Source organism: Pelodiscus sinensis, chromosome Z (genome assembly GCF_052426305.1).
Source record: "Pelodiscus sinensis isolate ZL-2025 chromosome Z, ASM5242630v1, whole genome shotgun sequence".
NCBI classification, from domain to species: Eukaryota; Metazoa; Chordata; order Testudines; family Trionychidae; genus Pelodiscus; species Pelodiscus sinensis.
The window spans coordinates 14,761,053-14,774,875 of NC_143085.1; the positions used below are offsets into that span (position 1 = coordinate 14,761,053).

The window sequence follows — 13,823 nt, forward strand, 5'->3', positions numbered from 1 at the left end:
GAATTCATGTGTCTAGTTTCACCTTTTTCTTTCCTGTGCATGAGTATTTGAATAAGTTGTGACTCGGTGTCTCACAGCCACTGTGTCAGGCGACAACAGCTGGAAGATACGAAGGACTGGACAGGCAAAACCGATGCATCTTTGCAATCCCTAGAACTGGGATGCAGATGGGACCTTTAGTCTCTCTCTTGATTAGGGATGTTATCGACTACACCCCTCCCTTTCCTGCCTTTATTATCAGAGGTAGCAAGGGGGGAAAGAAGGGAGAGCCTGCTTTAAAGCCAGTTCCCCATGACTACCAGATCCCATTGAGCCGCCTGTTTCCCTCCACATACGTTGCTGTCTAGGGAGAGTGAAGGCAGCAGATGGGAGTTGGTACACACTGGAAGCTGGCTTTCAAGCAACTTGCCTCTGTGTGCTGCTGCCTCTGTAGCTGGCTCCCTCTGAGCACTGGCTCTGTGGAGCCACCCCTCATGCTGCTCTGTGGGATGCTAGCAGACGGGCTGCTTCCGTGCTGCCGCCAGGGACTATTGAATAATTGTGTAACCGCTAAGTTTTGATGCACTTACACGATTATTAAATTAATCTATATCTAGCACCCTTGCCTTCATTTACAAGTAAGGAAGACACTGGGAGGGTTAGGCTGCTTTCGCTTTCTGACAGACGTGGCCTGACAACCAGTTTGGTGGTGTCATTTTCTGAATGGCTGGTAATGTGTTTGTACCACAGGGACCCTGTTAAATTGTTGTATTTGTTTATTTATTTGGTCTGTAGCAGACACACCTGGATTAAAGATTGAACTCGAGGAAGATTTTAGATCCAGTTCTACACTTCCCTCTGGCTGCTCCTGCTCTGAACTGTACCCAGACCCCGCTTTGCTGTCTGTGAGCAAGATCCTGGGGCTCTGGATTCGTGCACAGCTTTTGTCTGAAGGTGATTTTTGCTTGTCTCAATCCCATGCTGTTGTCATGTGGCTGAATGAGACCGCCAGCGTGAAAAACATTTGAAATGTGTTCACTTAGAAATCGAGGCTGCTCTTAAATTTGCAATTATTGGGGTAAGGGTGGAGATAAACGATCAACAGTGCCAAGTTCTAGACACATCTCATGCATCAAGGAAAGTCGGTTGGCCTGAGATTATTCTGTTGCAATTGTCTATCAGCACAAGGATAATGATACATAAATATCTGCTCCTGTTCTCCTGAGCTGCAGTTTGCTAAACAGCAGGGAACTGAGTGATATGTAAATGACATGCAAACACAAATGCCACAGCATACAGTGCTGCATCCAATGGGATTTTATAACTATAGAAACAGGACTGATTCAGCTGTGAAGTTTTGTTTTTAAATATAGGGTAGTTCTGGCTTTCTGTTCCATTCAACAGCACTTGGATGATGGCCACATAGTGCAGGGAGAGTGGAGTGGGCTGGTGGCAGCACAGTTTAAGGGCGAGCTGCTCTACCTGCAGAATTAGCAAAGGAGTTTGTTAATGGCATTAAATAACCAGGTTTCAGTCAGAGAACTGGTGATTCTGGTTTTCACAGTAGGTATAGCAAAGGTATCAGTATTGCATAGTGGTGTGTGTATGTCGGGGAGGGGGGGCAAGGTGGAGGGGAGCAGACTAAGCAAATGTTGTCCCTAGAGGCAGCTTCAAACTGTGTCTGAGAGTATACCAGTTGCTTTATCCATGTATCTGAGTGGCAAGCGGTACCAAGGGGCAAAAACCACCCTCTGTTAAAGATGCACAGCTTCTCTGGGAAAGGGGCTGCTGGAGTAATTAGTAGAGTGGGAGTGCTGCAAGCCACTGACATGTAAATCTTGATGGAAATTCCTTCAAGCCAGGGGCTGGTGTCAACACCCTCAGCAGTCATAGTTGCAACAGCTATGCCCTCATGTAGCATGCACCGGGCACGGGCAAAGGCTCTAGTCAGTCACTTTTGTTTGGTTCCAACAATAATGGGCCAGCAGATAATACGCTGAAATGCTGCCACCTTAAACCAAAGACAGTTCTTTCCTCCAAGTAAATCTGTATAGAACCAAGCCAGCTGCAGCATTTCTAGCTAAAGCCTCTACCTTGCTGTTCGTAAGCCTACAATCCTAAATGCAAAAAAACTGCATTAATTCACACCATCTCCTCCAACCCATAACACTAGCAGCATAAGCTACACCTGTGCTCCTTCAGCCTTCCCAGGGGACTGGTATAAGTAGAAGCCTCTTTACCACAGGCAAAGGGCAAAAAGCTTAGCATGGCCCACTAGATGTAGTGACACTGCCTTGGTCCTGCTTCTGCCTTCAGCCAACCTGCCACACAAACAGGTGAGTCACTGTGGTGGGAACTGAGCATCACTTAAAACCCGGAGGCTATGTCTACACTGGCGGGTTGTTGCGCCAGAACTATGCAAATGAGGCTACGAGTGGAATATCGCCGAGCCTCATTTGCATACCTAAAGAGCCACCATTTTTGCGGAAGAGGCTCTCGCACTAGAAAAACCCTCTTGCACAATTTAACTAGATATTTATTTTTTAGAGCTGGTTTAAGTTAAACCACTGCCTTCAGTCACTAGTGCACTGGGCTGATTTCAAACCACAAACGGGTGAAGAGCTCAGACTCTCCAATAATCCACAGCCCCTCTTACTACAGTTTGCATGCAATGTGACTGAGCAGTATATGCCTGTCAATCGCATTGCCTCACACCTCTGATTTGTAAGTTTGTCTCAGTGAACAATTGTTCATTGTATTGTTTTAGTACTTCATCTTGCCCTTTGCTTGTGTAGACTATGTAGGCAAGTTGCTGAGTGAAGTGCTACCACAGTGCTGCAGTGAAATCGTACACCAAGCACAGAACTTTCTCTCTAGGATGGCAAGTGTGTCAATGCAGAGCAGCAAAGAGGTACGGATTATGTCACAATGGAAAAGCTTCTGCCTAGGCATGTCTATCACCTATTCTATTTAAATAACCCCACAGATTTCCCACCACCCCAGTTTACTTAGTACAAAGGTCACTAATAGTGGTGGTCACCACATAACAGTACTTAGGTAAATGAAAGCAACAAGAGAAAGAATAAAGAGAACAGAAATAATAGGACTTTACAAGCAGCGCTGTTCTACACTACTGCAGGAGATCAATCTAAGTTACACAACTGCAGTTTCATTAATGATGTAACTGAAGTCGAGATATTTATATCCACTTACCGCAGTGCATTGACGAGAGATGCTCTCCCATCAACTCCCTTTGTGCTTCTCTTTGAGATGGAGTATTAAGAGTCGATGGAGAATGACGTGGTTAGTTTATCGTGTCTGTACTAGATGCAATATGTCAACCCCAGAAGGATCAATCACTGCCTTGTTGATTGGACTGTAGTCAAGGGATGCCCACGGTGTAGCAGATAGCCCTGCTTCACAGAGATTACAGTCTAAACAAAGGCTGGAGCAAGGACAAATTCTGCAATGCCCAGTCTGTCTTATCTAAAACCAAACTCAACGCCTGCTTTGAACCTGTCCTCCCTCCCGCAATAAGGACTAAAATCTGTCCCTTCCATATGTAACGTTTACTTTTAGTTACTTGAACTTCAGTCTCTGCGTTTGCTATATCAGTCCTACCAGTGTGTAGTCAGCCAGCCACACACCAAACTCCTAGTGTGACTGTTTCAAACTGAAACTTAACTGTAATGCGTAACAAAAAACAGGACTATGTAGCACTTTGCAAACTAACAAGATGGTTTATTAGGCGATAAGCTTTTGTGGGCCAAACCTTTTCTTCCTCAGATCAATTGTGAAAGAAAACTGGCACAACCGTATATACCACATATATCATTTGGTATATATGGTCATGCCAGTTTTCTTCCACTATTTGATCTGAGAAAGTGGGTCTGGCCCACGAAAGCTCATCACCTAATAAACCATCTTGTTAGTCTTTAAAGTGCTACACAGTCCTGTTTTTTGTTTCAGCTAGACCAGACTAATACGGCTACATATCTATTACTATTGTAATGCATAAGTGTGCTTGCTGTGACTGAGGTGTCCAAAGTGAAGACTGCCTGCCAATATCCAACCTAATTCTCAAATTTTTATGCATCCTCCTTTTCTTTGCATTTATCTTTTGCAGTGTTGAGTTTAAGACAACTGGACTGCAGCGAACTCTCGAAAGATGTATAAAAAGCCAGGCCTGTAATGTAAGGTACACAGGGAAACCAGGTACTACAAGATTTGTGAACTTACATGTAATACAATAACTATTAAACAGGAGAGCTTAGCAAAGACTTTTCCAGGAAAATTAGCTAGAAGTTTTAGTAATACACAAAGAAAGTCAGTTTCAGAGAAATGCCACAATGTTTCTTGTTCCAAGATTTGTACACATGCTTCTTCTGTTGAAACTTACACTCTGCAAACTATTTTAAAACAAAATTCCCTGTTCTTTGCAAACTAGCTTGAACTTCCTATAATTTACAGAAAGTAATAATCATATCTGCAGAGTTCAAAGGTCTGTTAAAGTGTGGCTGAATCATTTCCTTTTACTTTGCAATGCCATAGTCCTAGGAAAATATTTGATAAGATCAGTCACATTGACAAGTGTTCAAAAAGAAATAAAAATTTTAATTAAAATACTTTACCAGAATACTTAGCTGCAATTTTATATAAATGCAGATTTCTTTTAAAGCAAGAAACTTAATAGAAAAGCATTATTTACAAATCTGATTACAAAAGCATATCTGAGCTCCTGAGATGGAATAAGGAGGGGATTCCCGCTAATTCAAAACGTCTAGGTAGAGCCGTGGAGGACTAGTACTTCTTTGGGCCACAAAGACAGTAACAAATAGAGGGTGAAGATTATTAGGAGTTAATATTAAATGCTATTGTCTGATACAAGTACCTTCTTCCTAAGATCTTTAGTTTGGAAACATCTTAATCTGTGCCTGCCTGGATAGTCTAGGATATTAATATATTTTGGGCTGATTCTGGAAGGGATTTAATTAGATTAAGTGAACCGGTGGAGGTGATCAGGACACGTTTAAAAAAAAAAATCAATCTACAGTGCTGCTGCTCGCTATTCACTTGTACCAAACGGAAGACACACAGCAGCACTGGCGATAAAGAAAGGATAAGCCTTCTGGCCCTTACAAGTGGCACAGAGCGATACCGGTGTTTCAATGGCAATAATGGTGTCCTAACTGTTCTGCAGTGATGAGTGGAGGTTCTGGATTAGGCTTCCAGTCCTGACTAGCTGCTTCCCAGGGTTTGGATGGCAGCATTTCGGCCTGTGGATTTATGCTGATTGCCAGCAACCTCTCAGCCCATTAAAGAGCCATATGGCTAAGGTCTACAGGCAATCATTGAACAGACCAAGGGGAGCTGCACAGGCATTCAAAAGACAGGGAGGTAGAAAGAGAAAGGACAGTAAGTGGAGCTGCAGGGTTCCAGCAAATAGGTTGGGGGTAAGGGATGAGACAGAAACTAAAGCAAGGGGTACAGTGCCATCAGAGTTCCCCCAATTCACTCAGCTGGAGTGACCTGTCTCACGTGGAAACAATTCCCTGCAAAAGGAGCTCATTCACCAACGCAAGTATCCCCTGAGCTCCTGCCCCAGCATGAGATGGTTCTACAGACCAGCAAAGTAGACAAAAAGGCCCTAGATGATCTACAGTTTGAAGTAGAGGCCTATGGCTATGAAACCCAGCACCACCTAGGCCTTCCAGGAAGATTCAGTGGAGGAATGTAGCTCTCTGGAGAACAAAGCTGCATTAAGGAACATTAACAAAGCAGTAATTTTTCTTTCCCACTGAGCCATTGCTTTCCCTCTGCAGGACAGCCTATCTTTCAGGCGCCTTTGGATTGGTGGGAGGCTCCTTTTTGCAGTACTGCTTCAGTGACAGGCTCTCCACTCTGCTACCAGGAACTGAAGTCCCCAAAGCCTGTACTCCTTTTCTCTTTCTTCATAGCCACACTAGTTGAAGGCCCATCATCATCTGCTATTCGTTTTCTGCAGACAAAATGAAAACATCAGTGACTATTTATGTTAGATGAGCTAAAATCAGCTGGATTCCTTTCCCTTTTCAAGTTTGATCTAGAATGGAGCCGACCTGTCATATACAAATTAGAGATGACCTTTGGCAGCAGCACTGAGACATCATTTTCAGCAGCATTGAAGACATAGGGATTAGGTCTAGGTCATAAAAGAAGGAGGGGCCACTTAAAACTTTGGAGATGGTACCAGAGTTGGATTTTGAACACTCCTGAAATGCAGAGGCTATGAGGGGGTTGAACTGATGGCTTTGGGTCAGGCCCAGCACATAGGTAAATCCAACATGCTGCCACTGTGAAAGCATGAGCCTGTTTGTTCCCCATCCAACTTTCTGTGGAATGTTTAGTGTTTTTAAAAGCAACTGGGTTTTGCAGTTAGTAGGGTGCAGTGCAAGAAGCGGAGCATAAGGCGATAATTCCCACCCCTGCCAGCATCTTGATCCAGGCCAACAGAAGCCCATGTTGTTATTTGTGGCATCTCTTCAGCAGAGCCTACGAATAATGCAGAAATGCATTTGATTTTCAGTTCACATGAGGTGGCCAATAGGGATCAGACAAACTACCAAAGGTTTAATTGCAGAACAATGTCACACATGTTACAGAGAAGACTGCAGGGATAAAAGATAGTGGGGAAAAAACCCACAGGAAACTGTTTGGCCCACTCAACACAAGACTATTAATCTTGCAAGCTTCCCTACATGTTTCCATAGTGGAGCAGGAAAATAATGTTAAGTTTAATAAATTTCAGCAAAATTTTAAAATAGAGCTTAACAAGCAACATTCTGTAGCTAAACTTTTAAAAGATCCAAATGATTAACCATGTATATGTGTGGGATAAATTACAAGACAAAATTTCAACTGAATGGGCACCAAAATATCCCAATTGCATAGACATAGAGGCTAGTCAGGAGCCCAGGTCTGTACATACAAATACATGTCTTTGTGTACACAACAAAGCAACAGCCACATTTGAGGGAGGTTTTGGTAGAAGCCTGCCAAAATGTAGTGGTACAAATTCCTTTTAATTTTTTCCAAATAGTTGAAAAGCTGTACCAAGGTTTGGCACTCTCCCTTGGAAAGTTAAGCTATCCACAGTACAAGATGTGGGCAGAGAAATGATGCTTTAGGAGTTACTTTTAACAGCTGCAGAAAGGGAAACACAAAAGACTGAATTCAGGTCCTGTCCAGGAAGCGGGGGACAGGTTCCTCAATGAAGATTGTAAATGTGTTTATAACTGTATAAAAATATTGTTAATGATGAGCTTTTACACTGAGCCTTTAAAAAAAAGTTAAGATTTTTTTTATCCTTTACCAATAGGGCCAGACACCGCTGACTTCTGTGATCGGTACATGACCAAGGTCCATTAGCATGAATCAAATCACTAGTAAACAAACGGTCAGTAGTGATGGATGGCAGAACAAGGTGGTGGAATCTCCATCCCTAGAGATTTTTAAGTCCCCGCTTGACAAAGCCTGGCTGGGATGATTTAGTTAGGGGTGGTCCTGCTTTGGGTAAGTGAGGGGTGGACAATTTTTGGTAGGGGATCACTCCAAGATTTTGGAAAGTGACCAAAGGTCACATTTGTGTGTGTGTGTGGGGGGGGGGGGAGAGGGCAGGATCTAGGATGGAGGTTGGGCGCAGAAGGGTGCACAGGGTTAAGGGACTGGGATGCAGGAGACGGTGTGAGGTCTGAGATGGAATTTAGGTAAAGGAGGGGATTGTGACCTGAGTCAGGGGATAGGGGTTTATGGTCAGGGAGGGAGTATGGGTTCAGGAGAGGACTCTGACCTGGGGGCGGGGCTATAGGAGGAGGTGCAAAGTCCGGGAGGGAGCTGTGACCTGGGAGAAGAGTAAAAGGGGATACAGACTGCAGAGGGTTTGGGTGATAAGCTGGGGCAGGGGATTGGGATGGAGATTCAGGGAAGGAGTCGGGGTACAGAAGAGGACTCTGGACTGGGGGAGAGGGCATAGAAGGTGGTACAGGATATGGAAGGCAGTTGTGAATGGGGGTGGGGTGCAGCAGGATTGAATGGTGACCAGGGGGAGGGAGTTGGAATGAGGGAGGGGCTGGGGTGCCAGAGGCAGGCTCTGGCTAGGAGGTGCTTACCTAAGCCAGCAGCCCTGCAGCTTCCAAAGGAAGGCTGGGCTCCCTGTCCACTGCAGCCTGCTCCCTCCATGTCGCTCTCAGCTCCGGGAGGTGAAAGATTTGCGATGCTCCCATCCCCCAGGCCAATCTCTCACTTCCTGTTGTCTGGTTGTTTCCATCCAATAGGAGCTGAGAGATTAGCTGTGATTAATTCCTATTGGCCGGTTGTTTCTGGCCAATATGAGCTAAGGATTGGGCTGGGAGTGGGGAGATCGCACAGTTTCTCCCACTCTGCAGAGCAGAGAGCCCACAGACTGTGCTGTAAACCAGGCAGCTGTGTGCCTGAGGGTCCCAGCAGGGTGGTCTGTGTGCCGGATCCAGTGGCTTGGTGGGTCAGATCTGGCCCTGGGCTGTATTTGCCCAGTCCTGTGGTAGGGGGTTTGACTCAATGACCACCTGAGGTCTCTTCCAGCCCTAGGATTCTATGATTCTATGTGACAGTGACTCCGATACAATACTGAGCAATAGTTTTGAGTAGTGTTAATGCCATAGAGAAAAAGGGAGTTCCCAGTGAAAGTCAACACAAACACTAAACAAAGCACAGTTGTGCAAGGAACTTACGTTGCAGCCATATTAATATACTTCCCAATGCCCTCCCGGTAAGTTTTGGGAGCCTGGCTCTCTTTTTTTGGCAGGACAATCTTAGTTTTAGTTTTGGATGCTTCCTCCTCTTGTTGGGCCTTCTCTCTCTCTGCAGAGATCTGAGAGAAAAGAGTATAAGAGTATGTTACAATAGATTAGTTTGAAAGGCGATGGTGCCTAAAGTGCTTTGTATTTGCAAAATGCTACAAAATACTGAATATTACTGTTATGACTTACATAGCTATTAACTATGTAACTGCATTAATAACTGCATGCTTAGTTATTAACCTGAAGGGGGCCACTTGGAATGGACAATCTGTGGCTATCACTCTACTGCAGGTGATACCTCTGTATTGCCTGACACTGGGAGACATGCAGGGAGGGGCCTTTATAAGTTTGCTGTATTGTGAACCTTGCCCCACTTTAGTTTCCAAATTACTAGTGTTGGAGTAGATAGTAATGTTTCTAGGAAATGAGACAGCTTCATATTGCAGCTATTCAACCTTTGCTTGCAAACACAGGGGTGAGCACCCCAGGCGAAGACAAGGGAGGAATGGAACATAGAAGTATGAATTCCCAGGGAAATGGACAAAGCTACAGTTTAAATGTACATATTTCTTTGAAAACCTATCAAACAGATGATTCACTCCTCACCTGAGCATCTGCCTCTTCATATGGATCAACAAAAACAGTTGTTGATTTAATTCGTATTTCCTCCTGGGAACAGAAAATTAAAATGAAAGCTATTGGAATCTGCTAATTAGGTTGGTTTCATTTTTCTGAAGGTAATTTTTAAAAATAAGCAGCAACAGGCTGTTATACAATGAATTCAGGGGGAACACACATAACCTCTTTGTTTGGTAACCTTTTCAGTTTAAGTAGTACCTTGGGACGATCTGTTTTTGGATCGCTGTCCACATTCTCCATAGCTGTCAGAGCCTCAAAACCACCAACCACTCTAAAACAGAAGAAAGCACTTAATTTCCAGCTGTACTGATGGGATTATTAACCCCTCATTCTGGAGGAATATGTAGCAGGTGTACACTCAGCTTGAAAAGATAAAACCACATGCCTTTAGCAGCTTGAACAGCTGACCGATATACAGAAATCCAGGCAATGAGTGTCCCAATATGGGCTCAAAGTAAAGATTTTAAAGCCCAGATGAACATTCTTAAAAATGGGAGATAAAATCAACACACTCTGAAATCACTGGAGGTCTCTTAATATTGTGACAGCCCACTAAAACAGCACTTGGGGAAAAAAGGAATTAACACTAGGTTGTCACAAATTTTAACCCCCTGCAGCAAACTGGTTTTGATAGAAACTAGAGAATTATTTCTATTATTAAGCACTTTTGCTCTCAAAACAAACTCTGGCTCTTGATAGATTACGAATAATAAAGGCCACATCCAAAAGGAATAACTACACACTTGGCTTTAAACAGATAAGTAGACCTGTTGAATTCAATGGAACTGCTCATGCACTAAAGGTTAAACATGTTACTTCTAAGTGTTTTTTTGGATTGGGACCAAAGTGAAAGATGTAAAATAATCCAATATAAGGGGTCAGAATTCACTCATTGAGAGATGACAGGAAAGGAGTCAGATGCCCTATTCACCCAAAAACTCCCGCTGGTGAATTTTCAGTGTCATATCACCTATACTAATCCTTCAGTCAGTGCTGAAAAGAGACCAGACCCCACAGAGAAGAAATAAAACACCAATGGTAGCTTATATTTTCTCAGTACCAAATTTATGGTCTTCTGACCTAAGTGCTCATCTTTCAATGCACGGTGTGCACACAGTTAACAAGACAGACTTCATAATATCTGATCAGATAGACTTCAATTTGTGAAGGCTAAACATTGGATCAGTATGAATTAAAATGAGGAGGACTGTTAAAATGACATAACTTTGTATTTTACCATCAAGTTCTCTAGAATCAGTAGTGTTGTTAAAACTGATATTTTAGAAGTAGGATAACACAGGATTAGAGCAGAGATAATTTCAGAGTCTTAATGGAAGGAGACTTCTTCAATGAGGAACAGCTGGCAAACTTACACAGAATAAATCTCAACTCTTTCGCTCAATGTAAAGAGGGAAATGTGACAAAAAAGTACTTAGTACAGGCTGTAGATCCAAATTAAGTCCATCTCAAAAGCATGTAATAAAGTTATAGATCAATATAAATACAAATGCTTTTGCAGAAAGAAACGTTTCTTTCTTAAACATCCTTTTAAGTATGGGGTAGCCGTGTCAGTCTGGATCTGCAAAAGCGACAAGGAGTCCTGTGGCACCTTATAGATTAACAGATGTATTGGAGCATAAGCTTTCGTGAGCAAAAACCCACTTCGTCAGATGCAGTCCCAGCTGGGGGTTCTGTTCTGCTCTCCACCATTCTGGCCACCCTCCGCCAGGACTGCACTCCCCAGTGCCAGCCCAGCCCCTAAATGTAGCCAGCCAGGGTGCTCTGATCCAGCAATATTTGTGGTCCTGCTGGAATATCTTTTTCTTTCTCTGTCAGGAGCCATGTCAGCAAGGGTTTTTCTTTTGTTTTGCTTCTCACTGGTGTGTGGCCTTCAACTGATTTTTTTTGTGGGTCAGCGGCCCAAAAAAGGTTTACACCCCTGAAGGCTTGGATGGATTAGATTTGTCTTGGCAAATGATGATAAACAACAATTACACCATACACCCAAACCTATACAAATATTTCCTTTGATAATCTAAATGTACCGACAAAGACAGAAAAATTATACTTAAGTTCTTGATTTTACTATATTAACCTTGTATACTATGATGTGTGATGTTCACAATTTTGTATTTTAAATTATTATAAAGGTTTAATAATTATTGTCTGACCCCTCTATAATTTCCCATAAATTACAAGTTCCCACAAAAACTCCAAAAAATTTAAATCAATAGAAACATGCTTAAAAATGAACGTGGATATTATCTGTCAAAATAATAAAAATCCAATTCTGCCAAGCTTAATTATATCCTGTTATTGCCAAGATTCATGAAGTTATAATCCTAACATCAACATGACCAAGATTCAATGCACCTAACCAATATACTTATGCTCATTAAAGCAATTATTTCACGTATACTGAAGAAATAAACATGCTAGAGAAGTAACTTGAGGGTTTGGTGGGTGAGACACTGTCTATTCTATTACACAAATCCTGTGCATAAATTTTATGTCTTGCAAAGGAACACAGAAACTACATATGGATAAAACTTACAGATGACAAGAAGGGCTGGCTCGAGCCATTCCTGTGCCCAGGACAGTGGGCGCGTGACGCATGCGAGGCTCCGCCCCTGGGAGCACAACACATGCGCGGCCCCACCTCCTTGCGCACCTTACAGCTGCAATCAGGCATGCAGCATCTGATGGCAGCTGTAAGGGGCCCCATGTGGCCCCCAATCCCGGGCACGTGGCACCTGATGGCAGTGCCCCTTAGAACTGCCATCAGGTGCCCCCCCCATAGATTGGCGCCCCGGGCAGCTGCCCGGCTAGCCCCCCACCTTTCCCTTAATCTGGCCCTGATCACAAGGTCTGCCAGGGTAGGATGCAACTTTCTAAGAGAGGATATTAAATGACTAATCTACTTGATTCCATGCAACAGTGTAAAATCTGTTTTAGTACACAAATCTTTATACAGCAGTTGCATAACAATGAAACAAATGTCACAAATTCAGATCAATTTCCTGTCTTATCTTTTAATGTCAAATACACTATACAAATGAGACTTGATCATTCCACATTCAACATATCGTGCTAAATTGAGATCACTGCAAAGCAATGGTGTAGTGAAGGTGAAAATAGGTTTAACCTTTTTCAACCACTCTGGCCCTTACATAAATTATAGGGTGCTGTTCATGATTTGTCTAGAATTGAACTAGTCCGCTTCAGATTCCCATGAAAACAGATTTGTTCATAGGATTCCCTGTAACAGAGATGAAGGTACCTTTTGGTCAGACAACTGGTATAACTGAAAAGTTTGCTCTATATTTCCAACATACACATTAAAATCCTCATTTTTCAGGATAACCAACCTATTTACCTCAGTTAAAAAAATAGTCTACAACGTGTTTTATTTTCCATGGAAACATAAGCACTAAGTTTAGGTTTACTTTAGTTACCACAGTAACACACACAAAGCACCCTTAAGTTCTTCAAGATGTACATTTATATTTTCATGAAAAGTAGATTGACTCCGGCATTGGAAAGTTTTACACTTCATGTTTTAATTAAAAATCCATCTTTTCTGGGTTGATTCTAAATGGGGCAGCCATCTATCCTAAATGCAGTGATACTCTGTAGTACTCAACTCAGTCAAAACTTTTACTGTACACACAATTAATCACCACAAGTCAAATCATTAAAAGGTAAAAAGCATGTAGATCAAAGTCAACCTTCTACATAAGCAGATTTCAGTTTGAAGTTTGCTGTCATATTATTTAGTGTTGTCCCTAAAACCAAATTCAATATACTTCAAAAACCCTGACAAATGGGCTTCCAAATATTACACACAAGTCTTCTGTTATAAAATATCAGCAAGTGAATTTATTTCTTTTCTAATATGATTTAGAACCTTCAATGACATTCACACAAGTGTCTACCATACAGTTCTCATTTCTTTTGTTTGGCTGAATTATATGAATTAAACCCCATGCAGTACTTTGGATGGCATATGTCCAAAATGATAGTTTCCTATTTAGAAGACAATGCAGAAATGTGTGTGGAATTTTTAATGAAAAACAAACTCGCATACCAGGATGAAATCTTTTTGCTTTGGGAAAATATTTTTCCCTCAAGCTCATGTTTATAAAAATAAAGTACCACAATTTTTATACATCTCTACACTGTATATTTGTGTAAAAGTATATGTATTAGATGGATCTCTTGGGCAGGTGTGCCTGCATAAACATGTCATCTATCACATACTGAGTAGACTTTTGAGGCTGTTAACACAAGTAAGACAAGTACAGCTTAACCCAGGGCTACTTAACTTTGGAAGCCCTGGGAGCCACAATGATACGGCACATGTTGATGGCTGCAACTTAAGTGTGGTTG

At 42.4% G+C, this 13,823-nt stretch overlaps 1 protein-coding gene across 1 annotated transcript in view; it reads right to left on the reverse strand.

Moving 5' to 3' along the window:
- Nucleotides 1-4,572: 4,572 nt before the first annotated feature.
- PPIL2 (peptidylprolyl isomerase like 2) overlaps nucleotides 4,573-13,823 on the reverse strand; it is a 160,706-nt gene continuing 151,455 nt past the window's right edge. The window contains exons 17-20 of the mRNA XM_075898287.2: nucleotides 9,633-9,705; nucleotides 9,402-9,464; nucleotides 8,727-8,866; nucleotides 4,573-5,977 (exon numbers count right to left, since the gene is read on the reverse strand). Coding sequence (XP_075754402.1) covers nucleotides 5,884-5,977; nucleotides 8,727-8,866; nucleotides 9,402-9,464; nucleotides 9,633-9,705 — 370 coding nt within the window. The 3' untranslated portion in view covers nucleotides 4,573-5,883. The remainder of the gene's footprint in view (nucleotides 5,978-8,726; nucleotides 8,867-9,401; nucleotides 9,465-9,632; nucleotides 9,706-13,823) is intronic.